We start from the raw sequence: 19057 nt of genomic DNA, 5'->3' as shown, positions 1-19057 counted from the left end.
TAGTTTACATCCTCTGTGAACAACGAGAATTAGTCAAGGCGAGCTCCATCCAGGGACGACACAAACACGTAAGCCTCCAACGTCCATGAAATAATGAAATTCAAATAATTTTGAACTACTATCTGGCTCTGAGCCAAGGAGACAGTGTGGAGATTTTATCGTGGTCACGGCATCGCATTCCCACGGCTGACCCCTTTCGCAAATGCGCAATAATTGCATTTGACGCATATTTGGGTTTGATCTCGTTTATCAGAATGCAAATACTGACTCTGAAGTGTCTGATAATTAGCTTTTTGTCCTGAACGCGTGATTACGTATAACTTGCACTATTGCTGTTCTTCCGGTCTCAAAACTAACCGGGAGGAGTAAAAAATAGGTCAAATAGCACTAGGTGGTACAAGAAAAGGAAAGTTGAGCATGCAACCAATTTCTTTTTTTCTGTTGAAATAATGTTCATTTCTGTTTTACTCTTTTGATGAACTCTGTCACTCAGTTACTTGAACAACATGGCTGTTGACATTATTTTCCACAACTTATGAACATCTTGATTGTGTTGATATTTGCAGATGTTATTTTTGACAAAATTTGCCATATTGTGTACATTTTGGAACTTGTACATTGATATTTTTGCTCAAGACACAGACATATCTTCATAAAGTTTCTGCTGTTTGTACCAATTTTTTGTATTCCAAAATTAATTTTTGAAATATATGGATAACACTGTTTCTGAAAACTGGATCATTCAATAGGGCATTCATTTGACTACATTTTCCTATATAGCAACATATTTTGAAGTGATACTGTCAGCCACCAAAAATATATTTGTCAAACCACCCAAAAATAGAAATTTTTGCAGCGGTATGAAAAGAGTTAATGGCTATGTCACGCCACTCAAATGCTTTGTATCTAGGCTTTGTCTCTAGGTGGTGTTGGCTCAACTAGCAGTGAGCACAAAAACAGAGAGCTGAGGAAGTTTCTCGATAATAGGAACTCGTTACCAGTTAAGTTACTGTGCAAAAAATGTAACAAAGTTACAGGTCAAGAATATTAATATGGTAACTTGGAAAAGTAATGAGTTACTTTCAAGTTATTTGTTTCCCAATATACACCTTTTTCACCTTTCTATAATTCAGATCTTGATCTCACAATGGGCGGTGCAAGACGTTTTATAATAGGTTTTACATGCAAAAACTATACCTCTATTTCATATGACGAAAAAAGCGTGCCCTTATGTGCTTCATTAGAAAGGCATTTGATGATCTTGATCTCATAATAAGGTACTTGAATGGAGCACGAAGCAGGCATTGAATGTTCCAAGGTCCTATGAGTTGTCCTCTATGCACATTTCATAGAACCTCACTAAGTTTCAATCTTGCTACTAGCTACTGCTTGTCACTATGATGAACATCACCTGAGTCTCCTAATGCACAACCAAACCAGAATTTGTAGTGTTCGCAACAACAAGGGAGCAGAGCGCTGTGCAAGTACATCTGGCATGCACGTGCAGGGAGGATGCAGCTTGTGATGTTTGTAGACCAGAATCAAACAAAAGAAACTTGGAACATATGCCAAGTTACGTTGAAAGAGTTAGCCAAAGAAGAACAAGTTCCTCGAGAAGTTACTGGGGTCCGAAAGCAACGAGGTAAGTTAAAAGTTACTGAGAAAAGTAGCTTAGTTACAGTAACGAGTTATGTCCAATACTGCGAAAACATGCTGTTTCATCCCCTTGGGCTCTCCAAATTCATTCAAGCAGCTCAGAGAATTCGAGGACATCTACTGGCTCCCGTAAGCAAGTGAGCTCTCGTGTGGCCCCTCACCAGCGGAACTGCTAGCCGTGATATCGTTGTCGAAGCAATTTCGGCGTTCGCTGTGCCAATTTCTTATGTGGCTATTACTGCAGGTTGAGTTCACGTGAACGTAAATAACCGCGTTTCACATTTATCAGGCATAAATTGGCGCAAAGTGTCACAACTTCTTTAAGAAGAAAACGTAGTGAACAGAGAAACACATACCGTGCTTGCCCTTTCCGTTTCGCTGGATGTCTGAGCAGGTGTAGGTGGCCCGTCTTGTTGGGGAACAGAGTCTGTTGGTGGAGCAGCAATGGGCTCCCTGTTGTTGTAGTGGGAACTGAGCCAGCCTTCGGAAGCATCAATGCCACCGAATGGTGGTATTGAATCTCTCCGCTGCCCTCTGTAGCCCTGACCATTGCTATTCCAGTATTGGTGGGGTGGCTGACACTGGAAGTTCTGTGGCCGATAGGATGGTACGCCCATACCCCGGGCGTTGTATGGCCTGGGGACGTCGATGAAGGGCTGCCTGGTTATGACAATTCATTGACCTATTGTTACTCTCAGGGCTTTTTGGCAATTGTGGTAGTAACAGGAACTATGCGTCCGCAAAGTTATACAAAAAATGTGTGCATGTGTGCAATGCTTAAAGAGAGACTTCGCAAGTTTTTTTTTTATTTTTAATTTTTTTATTTATTTAAATTTTTTATTTTTTTAGGTGAGCATCATACTGAACGTGAACCACCACCTCGATACCGAATACAACATTTGCATTCATTTTGCGCGAGTACTCTATAAGTGGTTAAATTTGCGGGCTCAATAATTCGCGAATTTGTGAGGAGGCGGGATCGGGTAATTATTCGCGGTACCGTGGTGCGTTGACCCTGCACCAGGCATCTTATGGGCCCTCCACCTTAAAAATCCAGGAAGAAGTTAACAAAAGGTATCACAACGGGGTAATAACCTGTTGCATTTGTCTTCCTTTTGAGCCCTTCTGACTGAGAGGGCTGAGGTTAGGGGGTCCTTACTCATCTGGTATCTGGGTCATTGCCGAATTCCCATCACCCGTCAATCCTGTCACCGCAACGAGCAGGTACGATTGGTATCCAATGCAGCGTAATAGCGTAAGAAACAGCGTACATAAGTTGGTCAGCAGCCTGGGCCAAAATTCTTACATATTTCGTTCGTGTATTTTTCTGTCATTGGTCCGAATATTTCGCGAAGAAACAAACGCTCGTGAATTTCGCTAAAATTACTTCCTCGTAAAAATTCATAGATTGAGAAGTTACCCGTCAAAAAGAACTCGTTACAAGTTAAGTTACCGTGTGAAAAATGTAACTAAGTTTGTAACGAAGTTCTTGAGCCTGAAATGTAACTCGCAGTTACTGAGTTACTTAAAAAAAAACGAGTTACTTTCAAGTTACTTCGGACACAAAACAGCATTACGCAGGTGCAGCGCACGTGAGCAGTTGAGTTAGACCTTGAGTTGCCTGCAGTGGAGTGCAACACGCTTAGATCGTTTTCGTTTATGTCCAACAATAGACCTCTCCCTGTTTGTAAACAAATGACGTCATAGTGTTCGACAGCGCCAGAAATTTGCTAGAATTGAGCTACGCTCGAAGCTAGAGGTGAACAAGGTCGCCCCCGAAAGCCACGGTCTTGAGTGGATTACGATATGGTCCCCTAAAAAGAGACGCGACCCTCGGTCCTGCTTTTCTTTCAATGGGAGGCAGCGAATAAAAGCCAGATCGTGGAACCCAGCCCTCTCCTTCCGATTTGTTTCGGTTTCAGTCTGCCTACCAACGTCATGACGACGTTTCTCTGGTAGAGGTTTATTCGAACGCTTTGCATCTTACTCCCTGTGGGCGCACAATGGTTCAGCTTCATTTCAATGGCAGCGGTTCTTACTTCCTGAATAAAATAATGCAACTGATTGAATATCACGTTTTATGGCAAAAAATGCCATGAAGGAACCGGAGACAAAGCAAGAATATATGTGGACAATAGTGAAAAGAGAGTTAAAAGTAACTCGGAACTTAAGTTACTTTGGCAAAGTTACCTGAAAAAGGAAATTAGTTACAGTAACCTCGTTACCTCGAGTTACCTCGAACTCTGTAAAAATTACTACTTATACAGTTATTAATTCGGAAATGACGACAATAGCAAACCGCAACCCAAATGTGAGGAGCAGAAAACAGAGCTCCATGCTATACCGTGACATCACCCAGCATTGTCGTCTACTTATGTATGTATGTATGTATGTATGCCTTTTATTTCATTTCCATTGGAAACGAGGATCAGGTACAAAAGGGAGAAACCCTGACGAGGTACCTGACCCTATACAGAGCAGTCATGGCGGCATTTACAGTAATATAGTAGTACAATATACACAACAGATTCGATGATGGTAGGTATCGTGGTACATATCATTATCCCAGTTATATTTCTAGCATGATAATGTTAAAAAATATCCACCCTCAGTCATTAATCAGCGATGCTGATAAGCAACTCATTCGTTAACTTTCTCTTACAGGCACATGGATTCAAAAAGGCCGCAAAAAGGTGCCTCCAGTTATTTAGAAAGTTTGGGACAAGGTACATAGTAGTCTGTGAGCCATAATTTGTTCTGCTGAATGGAAGAGTAAACGGATACGGATTTCGGAGTGAATATCGGCTTCTTGGAGATTGCACTGATACATTACCTGAGTAAAACGTTGTATATGCATGTATGCCCAGCTTTAATGTGAATAACAGTTGTATTGCTAAATGGCTAATTGCTGAAAAGTTGCTGGTACAACATCTGAAGTGTTCGCGACAAGGCTTAGTACTCGCTTTTGCAGAGCATAAATTCTATTATAGTTACTGGAACTGGTTAGGCCCCATACTAATAGACAATAGTACAAGGAGGGGTAAATTAGGGCGAAATAGAGTGATCTCTTTAACCAGGCAGGTAGTAAATCCTTGATGCGGTACAATGCTCCTATTTTCCTGGCAACTTCTGATGTGACACTGCTAACGTGAACATTCCATAATAGATTCTCTTGGAACCAAACACCCAGGAACTTAATCTGAGGTACTCTTTCAATTCCATTCTGATCAATGCATAAATTCAGAGAGTCGTCAGTGATCGGCTTATTCTTTGCTGCGAATACCATGTATTTGGTTTTCTTCACTTCTCAACCCGCATTCTCCCTTGCCGGATTGCAGTTGATGTCAGCGGTGTGTTGCTTTCAGTGCCCTCTCGCTTCACAGAGGTGAAGCACTCGCTTTGTAATAAATTTGTTTGAATAAAATCTGCGCAGTTTTGGAACGATATTTCGTACATGTGTTCCTGATGTCCCAAAGGTTACGAGTATACCACAACCTTTGTGGTGGTTTTGTTGAGTCCCACTTTAAGCAAAGAGTAGAAAATTTATGAGCCAACCAACCAAAAAGTTTAGTGGTATGCAAGGTAGAATTTACTTTGGTGATTTCCACCACATTTTCCAGACAAATGTTGGCACAGTTCCCCCTGGAGTCGTCATAGGGAAATTCTGTCCACCCACTCTTTCTCGCTGTCCTCTCTAAATCTGTATACGCCTGTACGTCGCCCATATTCACGGCACTAACATGCAATTTTTAAAAAATCACACTATTTTTACTAAATTAAGTAATTAATTTAACACTACACCATGTTGTAATGGCAAAATGTTACAAAATTTTGGAAACGAACAGAAAGATGTAAATTCTATGCGAAAAGGAAATATGTAGAAAGGTGTTATCCCAGATCATACAAAGTGGCCCTTAAGATATACCGCAGAGGTTCTGCTTTCTTGTCGTTGCACGCTTCGCTTACCTCCATTGCTGAAAGGGAGGCCTGAAGCATGGCTCATTATTAAGAAATCCTTGGTGGTGATTCTGTCTGAAGTTCTGCTGAAAGTTCCATTGCTCTCGACCCTGCCAGAATACTGGGCCCTGTCTGGGCCACTGCTGCTGTCCATTCCAACCGTTGTTCATATCTTCGTTGTGGCCAACGTTTTCTTCCTACAAGCACTGCTGGTTTAGTATTGCTGCAGAAAATATCTTTAAAAGAAAAAGCAGAAGAAGTCTGCCAACTCTGTTGGCACCGCAGAAATGTTTCACATTCGGGAAAAATTCAGGTCGAATTTTTCCACAGGTTGTGGAAGTGAAAGCAACTGTCACACATTTGTTCCGGTCACAGCCACAGGAATTCTTTGAGCAACGCATTCTGTAAAACCATTTTATTTCGCGAGCCTCAAGTTTTTGCAAATGTCACAGCAGGCACATGTTCAAGAACACAAAATTTCGCAAAGTCTTGCACTCCCCTAACCACTGCAGCAGTGTCCACACAATGATGCGCTACATCGAAAAAGTCGTTGTGCCCTATGTGAACACCAGACGCTTTGCTTACACCCAGATGCCAAAGCATTATGCTCGTTCGACGTGTTTGTGGCGCATCGAACAGAGACCATCCTACAAATGTCTCAGGAGAACAGATTATGCATTCATTGATTCATACCTGCAGTTTGTACGGGTGACCTCGAGCCCCTAGATGTACATTGAAATGGCATCTTTGAATCCGACATGAAAGAGAAGTTCTCATTCTGGGACACTGAGATGGATGCGCAGCAGCTCACACATCTCACATGCTTGTGCTCAATGCAGTTAAGATGTTTATTATATATAGTAGTTGAAATAACATTATTTTAATAAGATTGCAATAATAATGTTGTAGACAGTTGTAATTTTCTGTGATAAGATTTGCCGTCATGGTATCTCCCCCCATATGCGTCATGTCTTCAGCAAAATTTTCGCGTGGCCTTGAAGTTACCGAACCTTTCTAATTCGTGAAATTCAAGAAAATTAAGGGCTCGCAAAGTAAAAGGATTTTACAGAATGTAGCCCGGTGGCTCAATGGAACTTGTCCAGAGATGTCCATGGAGGTTTACTTGAACCGGTTGGAGTGAGCAGCGTTTGTACCTGATGTCACACCTTTCATCCTTGTCATCGAAGCCTTGTCATCATGCGTAACTGATCTTCTCTCCCCCCCCCCCCCCCCTTTTTTTTAAGCATGAACTGTTGAAGGGTAGTTGCCTCCAGAAATGTATGTATGAAGCAAGTCATGGTTCCCATTGAATTTTTCAACAAAAGTTTCAAGTTTCTTTTCAGAACCTTTTAAGGGTCAGTGCGTGGATCAGTGCGATGTGTTGTGTCCCTCATCCCTTCTTGTGGCCAGCACTGAGGTTGGTATGATTTTATCGATTTGAAGGCTCAGCCATCATTTTGCCTGGACGTAAAACGCAGTTTATAACTGGGCTTCACCGGTTCACAAAAATATTGAAAACCTATCGCTTGTGTGATCGTCAGGTATCACACAACAGAATACGTGGGGACTGTGCAATAGCAATCCGCTCACAAACATGATTGACGTCTCCTGATCGAAAGGAAGGTTGATGAATACAACAGAGGGCACCGTTCATTTCTCACATTTCTGGTTACCCCAACCAATTCCTATTACAATGAGTGTTCACCACTGCAGCTTCGAAACTATAGTGCTGACTTTGGAAAAGTGGAATTTGCACTGCAGGTCTATGGGAATAAGGAAAACATGCAAAATCAAGCATTTTCGAGACCTATAGAAAATTCCAGGGTTTTCCAGACCTTCAAAATTTTTTTGTTCGAATTCCAGGATATACAAGGGTTTCAAGGACCAGTTGGAACCATGGCAAGTGTCACAATGTTTGAGATCGTTCAACAGTTCAAATTCCCTCTCCAGAAAAGTGCTTAGTGCTTAGAAAAGTGCTTAGTAGACCAGTTTTATCAACTAGCATTGACGCTGCAGCTGAGGAAGCTCCATGGCAAAACATCGTGGTGACATACATTTGAAGGGCGAACCAGAGGAAAGCACGCAGATGACAGGCATTGTTTCCGAGTTCGTCTGGTTCGCCTAGTAGGCTCCTGGCAGACATTGGAGATGCCCGCCGCTAAGAGCACCCTAGGCTCGTCAAAGACGTTCCCTCATTGGCCGGTTTATTCATATTTCTCGAGAATGACTTCCGCCATACTCTTAACACCTGCTCTTGTGGTGTGCTTACTCAAACTGTACAAAACCTACGTAGTACTCACATGAAACTTTCAGTGAAACTTTATTAGTGATCAGATTTAAAAATCTATGAAAAATAATTAAAAGATGCCAATATGGTCAAATAGCAACTCATGCGCAGGGTGGATTTTTAAACTTACTCCTTTAGAGCTCACAGTGAGCAAGTGCACATAGGGGCATGCTACTACACAAGGTTTGTCGAAAGAGTTACCGTAGAGTTAAATTTGTAATTTTGCACAAATATAATGTCACAGAAAGGTGCATCTGGCAGCATTGCATAGCTGTGAACTGAACAAATGGCCTCCCATATGCCATATAAATTTATGTTCAATATGGGACTGTGCAACATGTAGTGATCCATTCATAAACATGACTAAGGATTCCTAAATGTTAAAGATCATAGGATAGGACGGAACACTAATGAATGCAACAGAGGGCACCATTCATCTATCGCATTTCTGGTGTCTGCTACGGATCTGTGTTGATACTGAGTAAGATAAGCACCGAGCAGGACAAAGATAGGAAGACAACTGCTGATTTCTACGGCAACGAGTGCAAAGTCTTGTGGTTTCGAAACTATAGTTCCGTCTCCAGATAAGCAGAATTCACGTCTGCAGCTCTGCGAGAACTGGAAAAAATATGTAAATTTAAAATTGAAGGCTTTCCCCGACCTTAAAAATGGCATTTTTCATTCGAGAGTATTGAAAGGTTTCAAGGACCAGTGGGAACTATGTTTTTCATGCTTAGTAATGCACTGTCATAGCAATTAAATTTTCCACAACATTGTTACACGTTTATGATTTGTTCAAGATATGAGAGCAATAATGCACAATCTAAATGAGCAATCATAAATAAGATTAATTGTAGCTTAGAAAGATTCAAAGACTCCACTTGAGCTCAGTCCTCCTTCTTGGTGACGTAGTAAGTGAAAAATATGGCTGGGAAAAAACAGCCTGCAGGTTTTTCCTTGCCTGCACAATTCGTAACTGCTGGCTTTAAACAATGTGTGAACTTTCAAGCCAAATTTCAGACTTTCCAGTTTTTCGGACAAAACTCTTGGCACTGTCAAATGCCCCATAGAGCCAATGTATATCCACTTCTAATATTTTGGACTGTGTTTCGGACGGACTGCCCGGTTTTTCGTACTCATTTCGCTTTGAGCATGCCTATTTTTTTGGACATTTTCGTTTGCCAAAGCCAAAACAGACGCGAAGATGATCATATGGGGATAACAATGTCCAATTCTGCCCACTAACTGATCCCGACGGGAACTAACTGATCCTCACATCGTTGGCCAGGTTCTCAATCTGCCGCCGGAATGTTCCGACGACAGTGGCAGCGACGAAGAGGTTGTCTTTGCACCGCCGCCAGCCACAGCGATCCTTACAGCCGTTAGTATGCTCATGCAAGTGTATCACGACAAGGCTACGCTAGTGGAAAGTCGCCGCGATGCGTTATCGCATGTACGTGCAGCGAAACAAACTCATATCAACAGTTATTTCAAGCCACTATGATTGCTCAAATTCAGTTGTTTTAAAGCATTGCAGATTTAAGCCTTTGTCTAAAAATCTGGACTGATTTTGTGGCTCCTCAAGTCCAAAAATCAGTCAGGGACTGTAATGAGTAATGCCCTTATGCATTACTCTACCAAAGTGTAATGGCAGCACTCTAACTAAGCAGTACTCTTCCACAAAATGTTAGGCATTAGCGTTACCCATTACAGACTCGTAATGCATTACCGGTAATGCAAAATATTGCAATGCATTACTCAATACTCCCCATCTCTACCCAACATGTAGGAATTATTGAGACTGTCAGTGAAAGGAGAGATACACCATTTAAACACAATAATTCTACTCACGATGATGGCCTTCTGAGGACTTGCTTCATTTGACTGCACACCTTCCCGCCTGTTCTGGTCAGTGTTCGTGGAAGGCTCTTTGATGTGGGTGGTGTTATCTGTGTGATCACTTGACTTCTTTGACGTTTTACTCTTTTGAGCTCTCTCCTTTTCAGCTGGCTTTGACTTGGGATGGCTTCTTTTACTTCTGCTTGCTTTCAATTTCTTGCTTTTCTCACATGAGGCTTCTTTCTTTTGCTTTTTAGAGTGCCTGGTCATCAAATGCGCAGAATTAAAACAGATTTGGCAATCACAGACAGGTTGTCAAGCAACACGTGCGTCTTGTTATGCTCGCACATTCAGAAATAAAAAAAAAAAAAGAGAAAGGAAAAACATGTGCGGCTGATTCCGCTGTGCTGTTTCTGTGTATGCTAAAGCTAAAAAAGCCCATTGCACCATCATGAATGCAAACTGCTCCTTTGTCAATTGCTTCTCCTGTGCGCACAAGAATATCAGCAAATATTTTCTAGCACGTTGCATGCTCACAGGTGTGTCAATGTATACAGCAACATGTACATCTGCATTGTCGGAGGGAGCGTTACTTCTATGACAGACGGTATCAACTGATGTCTAACAGATGTAAAACAGAATTATTTGCACCTATTCGAAACTGAGATTCAAATGCAAAAGCAGAAACGGTAAGAGCCACGTAAAATTTTGCATTCATTTCACCCACTCAGAAACTGAACTTGTTGCAACGTCACAGCGTGCCTCAATAATAATTGTACTGTAACAACAATGTGGTAAGCAATACAGCACAGAGTTATATGGTACCACCATGGTAGTTTTCTTATTTCGTTTAGGCTCATATCCACTAGGCAAAACAAGGTAATCCAAATAGCAAATCATTAATAACGAGTAATAAATAATAATACTAATAATAATAATTAGTAAACAAGGTCAGACATTACTGCAGCAATTCCCCTTGTATCACTTTGTGTTCACCAATGTGTTAGTGTCACTGTCCATGCATCTTGCTACATTTGTAAGGCTAGGAAGAAACACGGCATAAATAGTGCCCGACTTTTTAGGGTTATACCCGATTACACCCGATATTTACCCCCTCCCCCCTAATTCAAATAAACAAAAACAGGGTTCAACCCGATATTTCCCCGAAAACTGCTACGCCAAGGGATCATAATGCATAAGTATGCTCGTACAAACTGTCATAACAGAGACCCTACTGCCTCTTAGATGCATGGACTAAATATTGATACTCTGTGTCTACTGGTGTGTCATGCATATTATGCCAAATAAAGCGAATATTTACACCTGATTCAATCCGATTCAACCAGAACTGGGTTGAATCAGGTTCAGTTCAACCTGATGACACCCGTATTATTGAAGCAAAATATAACCCAATATTTACCCCCTGATGTTGCTGAAAAATATAACCCAAAAAAGTCTGGCCCTATGCATAAACTACGATTAGAATTGCCTCTATGCATATGCATCCACCTCATAAGGGTGCCCTAAGTCACGTGAACTCACAGTGGCTTTTTTCCCCTCTTCTGGATCCCAAAAGGTGCCCTTTCCACATGACCTGTGGCACGCTTCTTGAGGTATAAACAATGAGAGCTAGCGTACCTCTGCTTAAACATGGCCAAAGCCTTTATATGCTTTTTGCCCTCCAGGTGATCCACAAAGTTCTGGATGGGGCCCACTGCAACTTTGCACAGCTCACAACAATGAATGCTCCTAGAGGAGGCAATAACATATTTTACCAAGACAGTAGGGTTAGGAGTTGCTATTGAAAATTTGCCAGACTGCATGCACTGCTCTGTGACCTTGAGAATAATGAAGTTCCTACACTGTGTGTCACTGGCCACACACGCCATTAGTTAGCACGTCAATCAGCATGAGCCTGTACATAAGGTGACCAGGGATAGATGTGTTATTGTGTGAGGTGAGATGTGTGCCTGCACTGCTCTGATGTTCCATGATGACAGACCAGAATGAACACATCAAGATCTGGAAAGTCGGCTACAGAGACACTGGCTGACGAACTGCTATCAGATTTTTGGTGAATATTCTCAGGCCATACAACAATGTGGCAGTGGCATACACACTTCATAAATTACTAAACGAGCACGCAGAGTGGCAGCTTACCAGCACAACCAAAAACAATTTTGGTTAAACTGCACGGACAGCCTTTTTGTCAATGTATTCTACAACAGTGACATTTTAGGACGACAGAGAGAACGCTCATTGAAAATTTCCAAAACTGACACAATATCAGCTGGCTGCTTCATCATGACAATGCTCCTGCTTGCACCACTACAAAACACAACAGTTTTTGGCACCAAACAACATGCACTTTTGTACTGCAGGTCCAAAAATGCACTTCTACAGAAATTAAATATAACAGCGAGCAGCAGGGCCTGAGAGAAACCGAAAGTATTCTTGCATTTTTGTATATTTTCTGTTATTCATAGTGGGAGCACCACCTGTGGCTGAGAAGTGAACATCAAGCCGGCACAGAAGAAAATGATCATATCTGAATGAAACACATAATTAGAAGTCATGAGATGTTATTATAGTTCCTGCATGTCTTGTGTATGATAGTTGTGCTGCAAGGTAGTGAAAAGAACATTCACTAAATTGTTCTACAGCTGACAAAGACTGAGTGCAGTAAATTTCTTGCATTTTTTATGATGGAATAGAAATGTGTATGGCCTCAGTGAATCACAGTTTAGGTGGAACGCGAAATGTCATGCATTTAAAGTGTTACTTACGACTTACTCTTTTCATTCAGTTTCAAATGGTGCATTAAGGAGAAGCCATGCTCATACCTGTCCTGAAATTTAAAGAACAGACACTAGAAGCAGCAGACATGCAAGCCGGTGTGAGGCTCCCACTCACTTCTTTCTCATCAAATGAGCAAATAATTTCAATTTAAATTAGGCCTAGATGTGCCTTTCTCTAACAAAGCACTGCGACATCAGGATTACATGACATAGGAACAACAGCTGGTTTCCCCAGTAATAGGAATTATTCATTGACATCAACCCCCCCCAAGTGGACATCAGCATACCCCTCCCCCAGCATACACGTACAAATTGGATCCACCCCAGGTACAGACTTCAGTCCATGCAGTTTTCCTTCATTTATCCTGGCCTCAGTTTCTTGATTGGAAAAAAATTCCCAGGAAACGCTGCGGAAAATACCCAACAACCGCACAGGCAGATCCAGAATTTTTCTAGGGGGTGTTGCTTTGGACAGCATGCTATTCCACTACCAAGGTCAACTGAAATTCTGTGTAACATCAGAAATTGAGGATCATAGATCCACCCCTGGTCAGAAGCACTGTGCATCCAGCATTTCGTCAAGCAGGGACAGCGACCTTGAGAAATTTTACCCGTTCTCAAACGTACTCATATACCGCACATTGACCAGCTGAGTCCACTACAAATTATCCCACTCTGTGTGACTAAAAGTGCTCACTTCCAGAGCAACTACAGTTCAACAGCTGTTTGCAAGTGTTTGCATTCCTCGATCCTTCCCCTAGATTTTGGTGCCGAAACCTGGGAAGCGTAGCCTCCTCATTGATGGAAGGACGTCAGGCACAGAAAAATGACGGTAGCATTAGCGTAGTAATGGTTCCAGTATGATGGTACCGGCTGTTTTCAGCCAGAATGAGAGCTGCGCATACGCTGTACGTTCTGAGGAAAATGGTCCATTAGCGATGAAGATGTCACTAGCGTTGTCGTTTCCACTGATGACGTGCATGACGCCGATAACAGTTAGGAACCCGGTGCTGTAAGCCTTGAGAATGCACACAAAGGCCCTGCCATTTTCTCAGCAAACCAATAACGTTTAACAAGAGAGAATCTTCATCTTTCATCAATAATGTTTCTCAGGTTAACATTATCAGTAAGAGTTTACAGGGGCTGAATCTTATGCAGGTTATGATGGGCAGTTTCGTATGACTACCAATACAGAAACAATGTTTGTGGACAACTAACGGCTCGTCCACTCAAGAGTCTCATTTATGCGGATTCCATTATCTGGACATTCTTGACAAGCGAGCATTGACTGTAGTGTGTGCCAAGGGGGAGACGTAGTACAAGTTGGCAGTTAAAGGCACAGTTAAACACCTGTGATGCCATCAGTGAACTCATATGGGTAAGGCCAAAGTCCCAAGCAGCACTATGTACTGAAAGTCAAGTGCAATAGGGGTGGACGGGTAGGCGGAAGGCTTTGAACAGACACGTGAAGCTAAAGAACATTAACTGAGTCAAAACAACGGTGTGGGCGAGTTGGTACATACTGACACAAACAACAGTGCAGAGACAGGACGTGAGTAGACATACGAAGTGCTTCGTTTGTCTACTCACGTCCTGTCTCTGCGCTGTTGTTTGTGTCTAAAGAACACTGATAAGGCACATACCGTCCACCCCTATTGCACTTCACTTTCAGTACATTGTGCTGCTTGGGATGCCACTGGACGGTTGATCACTCAAGGACGTCAGGCGCTGCTCCGATGCAAGCACCGAGTTTCGGCAAATTCCCACGTTTTCAAGAGCCATAGAAAAGCGCTCATGGTGCTTTTAATTTGTCGAATTAGGAGTGAGTTGTAACTGATGTCCTGACACGTTTTCCTCTGTGGAAGCGTTGCTGCATTAATTGCAACAGTAATTGACTTCGACAACTTGCGGAACTTCGCTATGCTATTGAGCCGATTCTGAACGGGTTGCAGCTCACAGCAAAATATACTCACGTGGCTTCTGTCGAAGAAGGGCACTCCGCAAAGTTCACAACCTACTACTTTCCCCCTTTTTTCTGGGCTCTCCATACCTCACCATGACAGTTTTCTTTCACATTTTCTGAAAATCAATCGATGAAATTCGCACAGTTAGCGTCGCCGTACCGATTACTTTGAAGGAGAGACACATCTGAGTCCTGTTAGAGTTGCTCTTAATTTTTGGCATTGACAGAAAACTTACCGTTCTATTTATGTTTCGCAAACATTGTCATACTCTGAGACGAGCAGGCGTGCCTTTGTCGAGTTTATTTCACTTCTTGTGTCTTATGTGTTGCCGTTAAAACATAGTTTTTCGGCACGTAAAATGTCAGAACACGAGTACCAGAAAGAGCGCGCAGACTCTCGGCAGACTCTCGACCGCAGGCGCTCTTCAAGTCACAACATGCTTGACCTTGAACTCACGTTATTTACGTGACGACATGAGTGCGTAGCCCACATGTATTATTATTTGACCGGTATATTCCATCACTGCTAAACCACTGGTGAAGCGGCAGACGCTTCACACCTGGTATGTACCGGCTTATCCATACATCAGAGCAGCCTAGGTGTATGACGTCATGAATGCGCTAGCGCTCGCCGCCGCCCGGCTGCTGCTTCTTTATTCAAAACTCGTGCTGCAGTCTACTTTTTTTTTTCTTTGTCAGCTGGGAATGGCGGGAAAAAATTATGACCTTCAGCTCATACTGACTCTTTGTGACTCTAACCCGACCGACACTTTTGAGGACGGGGATTCAACAACTTCTCCAGAAATCGGGGTTAGAAGGGGGAAGGTAACGAGCTTTCAATGGTGGTGGGGTATATATGAATACATGTTTATGTGTACATGCATTGGTAGACTAGCTGTATTGGACAATCATTGAAATTCCAGGAGCTGCTGCCCAAGTACTTTTAGCGCATTTTTTAAAATGTTTTCGAACAGGCTATTTTTCTCGTACTTTCGTGTAGGTTAGATGCGACCCAGGTCACGATTCGGGTGTGGAATTATTAGAGAAATTCTTACGTGAAGTCGCTGTACTACATTCACTCTATAAGAAAAGGAAAAAAAGAAATCTGTTTGAGACCGCATTGCAGCATCATTTTGAGCACTCAGTAAGCACGATATACTCATAAAATTTCAGTAGATATAAATACACTCCGTGCTTCCGAATTTTAAAATGTTTAAATCTCTTAAGCATGTTCACTTTGTTGTGTGTGTCATTGTATATTCTACTACGTTAAAACACCGTTCCCAACAGGTATCGTACTGATAGGCCCCATTATTTCATGTCAATTGCCCAGAATAATATAATTTCTCTCACTTGCAGCATTTTTCTTCTGCTGTCAAAACTAAAAACATCCGTGACTTCAACTGCCATTCCAGATATCGACGCGGTAACCTGACCTTCGAATTCTTTCAGCAAAACCGTCGGGTTTCGGTTTTGGTTTCTCGTATCCTCTGCAGCTTCTGCGCTTCTGCTAGCGAGGGTAGTCGTTGCGTCAGAGCCGCAAAGGCGCTACTTCCGGATCGGTAGTTCCGGTCCCTCTCCCTGTGTTGGGTTGGCGATATTTAGGGGCGGAATTCAGCCGTGGTTATTGATCACTAAAGCGACTTCTGAATTTCGGAAACTGACGACGTGAACGCGTTGCTTGATTTGTGAGTGAGGTGCCCAAAAGAACCTTCCTCTGCCTGACAACCGCTCGGTGAGTAACGCACTTTCCCATGGTCTTCAGCTCCGCGAGGGTTTTGCTCCAACTGACAGCTTCGACGAGCGAACGGTGTCATACGCGCCCGCGCTTTACTGCACTTACGACGCATACGTATAAACGACCTTTCTACTTCTACGAGGTCCAGTGTGCGATGCGCGCGCGATCCCGGCGTGGTATTAACCCTAATTATGCCGCGAATCGGGACACTGCGTCTGCTTGACACCTCAAGCGCATTTTACTGTGCTTGTTTTCCCGGTCAGAAGGAAGGGGTGTTCACGTGTGGAAACAGCATTGCGGCACGCACTGACAATGCTCTGTCGACGGGTATCTGCTTTTCTTGTAGGTGTTTTATCGCTCAAGATTTCGCAAATCTTATCACAAATTTTAGCGGTTGTAGTTAATCATCGTAGTTCGCTAATAACGTATCTTATCGGATCATGGTTGCATGATGACGGTAAGATGGGTAAGACTGTATACAGATGTCAAACTGACGAGCACGTTTCGACATACTTTCCGACTGTCTCTTGTGCAAATCACCTGGGCGTTAGCGCTCGTCTGCTCCGAAACACATCTGATAACTCTAAGAACGAAGCGGATATTCGCCCTACGACGCAAATATTAGCGATGTTGCCCGCAATTGTGTTGAGACGGTTTCGTATGTATTGATCAGTTGTTAAAACTTCCTCCTCCTTGGTGCAATGTAGTGGTGCGTAAAAGACCACCAAGAAGTTCTTTACCATTGTATACAGAACCCGGAATATACACCAAATGTGGTAAATATCAAAGAAAATTTTATTGTTCCCCGCATATTTAATACCATCCCAAAGGACTTAATTTCCAATTCCTGACGAGTTTTCAAACATATTAATTCTCTATCCTCTCGATATTAAACAATTCCTTTTAAAAGTCTAAAAAGGCAGTTTCAAACAATTTATGTCCCATGTTCAGAACTATTTCGTAGCGAAGTAATAAGTTTCTCTTTACACAAGTTCGTCATAAGTGGCGGGTTTTTGCAGTTTGTGGCAGGTTTGTTCGCGTACAGGTTTATTGAGATAGGTTCTTATTGTTTCTTGTAGCTGTCTGGTGTGGCCAACAAGGCCTTAGGCTACACATGTTGAATATTTGTAAGAATGTTGAGGAATAAAATATGAATATGAACGGATATACGCGACGATGACGGATGTGCTTCGACTTCCGAGGTGACGAGTGTTCCAGGGCGTTCGGTACTGGACCGTTAACTCTGAATCATATATAGAAAGCATCGTAGAGGTGACGAGGTACCTAGGTTGCGCAGTCTTGGGAAGCTGTTAAATTCCCGAGAACCGACTACATTCATCCGACTACATTCTCGCATTTAGATTCAAGGTTGTCGGCTGAGATGACAATGGAAGAATCCTGGTTGCATAACTCGTTTAGCGGTCTTAGATCGGGGCCAACACGTTACGTCACAAACTACCAATTTATTCTTGCGTAGACCGACTTGAAGTGACCAGAGAAGTATGTTTTGAAACTACCCAATAGTTCCTACTCGAAGGTCAGACCCGAAAATGCATTCAATCCTTCTTGCGACTTCCCCATGCTCAAGATACTGCAATAATGACAAGCAGCAGTTTTATTGCTGCTGTCTTTCCTTCTTTTTTTTCTCATGATTAGAAGGCGTTGCGGATTTGCTCCCAATCTCAATCGCCAGAAGCTCTCATGATTTGCTCCCAATCGTTTGACTTAAAGCAGAGACCTCCCCCATAAACTCGTACCCCAGGAACTATCTTGTGGTTAAGTTATGTTCATTCTGTGCAAATGAAAACGTGACATATGTTTCTAAATTGTTTACAAAAGTACGTACATGTGCACAAAAGTTGCTTTTCGCATTTTTCGGCCCCCCCAAAGCAAAGAAAAAATGTACATGTAACCGAAAATTACGCAATGTATATTAGCAGAAAGGAGAGTCTTCTGCTTTGGCTTGCGTGTTGCGTTTGGCGTGCGTCATCGTCACTTCTCCTTCATTTATTTTTGTTGCGTGTTGAGAATAAGGGGCGTTATTTATTTTTCGAAAGGTAGCTATGACCTGTTTTACCTACCAGTTTTGCAGCTCTTGCTATTTCAAGGTTCACTATTACTAAAGGAGACACCAGGCACGACGTTGTTTTTTTACGCGTTGCATCGTGCAGACGCCTTGCAACATCTCAACAGTTTCCGAAGCGTACGACCGGACTGTCGTCTGCGTTGCCGCTCTGCTCTTTGCCTGCAGAAAATCCTCCGGCCCCCAGTTGCAGAAACAGCTGCATCGTTTAGCCCTGGATACCTTCTTACGACGTGTTCCTACATAATACCATTTGTGAGTGCCACGAGCCTAAATTGCATGCTTATATGCTTTTAATTTGTTGGCTAGATTAGACGAAAAAGTATAGAGAGAAAAGTTCTGCTTCTTCGTCGTGGTGCCAGTCCGTCATATAGCTTAGAAAGGTGCGCTATCATTATAAAGTGCGTACCACAACGAAAAGCCCTGGACTAGAGACAAGAAAGAAAAACTCGCACGAGCAGGCTATCAACTCGCTTGCTTTTAAGCCATTCTTTCATATAGGGCATCTGTAAGTATCACTATAAGGTCGTATCCTATCGGTGTTCCCGCTGACTGAAATGAATATTTCACGTCTTTCCGGGGCACTTCATCTCTCTAGGGAGGATTTGAGGATGGTGATGATGATGACAAAAAAAGTCGGATTCGTGAGATATAAGCTGACAGATTCTTCCCCGTGGCTTTATGCGCCCATGATTGCGAAATCTACTTAGAAGTTCAATTTGCCATGCCTTGATGG

At 42.6% G+C, this 19057-nt stretch overlaps 2 protein-coding genes across 6 annotated transcripts in view; one reads left to right on the top strand and one right to left on the bottom strand.

Annotated features, from left to right (window-relative positions):
- The window catches only part of LOC135396795 (uncharacterized), a 50629-nt gene extending 35620 nt beyond the window's left edge, over positions 1-15009 (bottom strand). Inside the window, exons 1-7 of one of the 4 annotated variants that reach the window (XM_064627976.1) lie at positions 14737-15009; positions 14511-14616; positions 12526-12587; positions 11378-11488; positions 9752-10001; positions 5623-5810; positions 2013-2316 (exon numbers count right to left, since the gene is read on the bottom strand). In XM_064627976.1, coding sequence (XP_064484046.1) covers positions 2013-2316; positions 5623-5810; positions 9752-10001; positions 11378-11488; positions 12526-12587; positions 14511-14585 — 990 coding nt within the window. In that variant the 5' untranslated portion in view covers positions 14586-14616; positions 14737-15009. Of the gene's footprint in view, positions 1-2012; positions 2317-5622; positions 5811-9751; positions 10002-11377; positions 11489-12525; positions 12588-14510; positions 14617-14736 lie in introns of those variants that run through there. The other 3 variants (XM_064627975.1, XM_064627977.1, XM_064627978.1) reach the window with 3 other exon arrangements.
- A 1032-nt stretch (positions 15010-16041) lies between these two features.
- LOC135396793 (synaptosomal-associated protein 25-like) overlaps positions 16042-19057 on the top strand; it is a 292543-nt gene continuing 289527 nt past the window's right edge. Inside the window, exon 1 of one of the 2 annotated variants that reach the window (XM_064627970.1) lies at positions 16042-16235. The gene's annotated coding sequence lies outside the window, so the exon portion shown is untranslated. The remainder of the gene's footprint in view (positions 16236-19057) is intronic. The other variant, XM_064627968.1, reaches the window with a different exon arrangement.

The sequence above is a fragment of the Ornithodoros turicata genome, chromosome 6, assembly GCF_037126465.1.
Source record: "Ornithodoros turicata isolate Travis chromosome 6, ASM3712646v1, whole genome shotgun sequence".
NCBI lineage: Eukaryota > Metazoa > Arthropoda > Arachnida > Ixodida > Argasidae > Ornithodoros > Ornithodoros turicata.
Note: the sequence above shows the minus strand (reverse complement) of the source record. Positions and strands in the feature narration are given on the sequence as shown.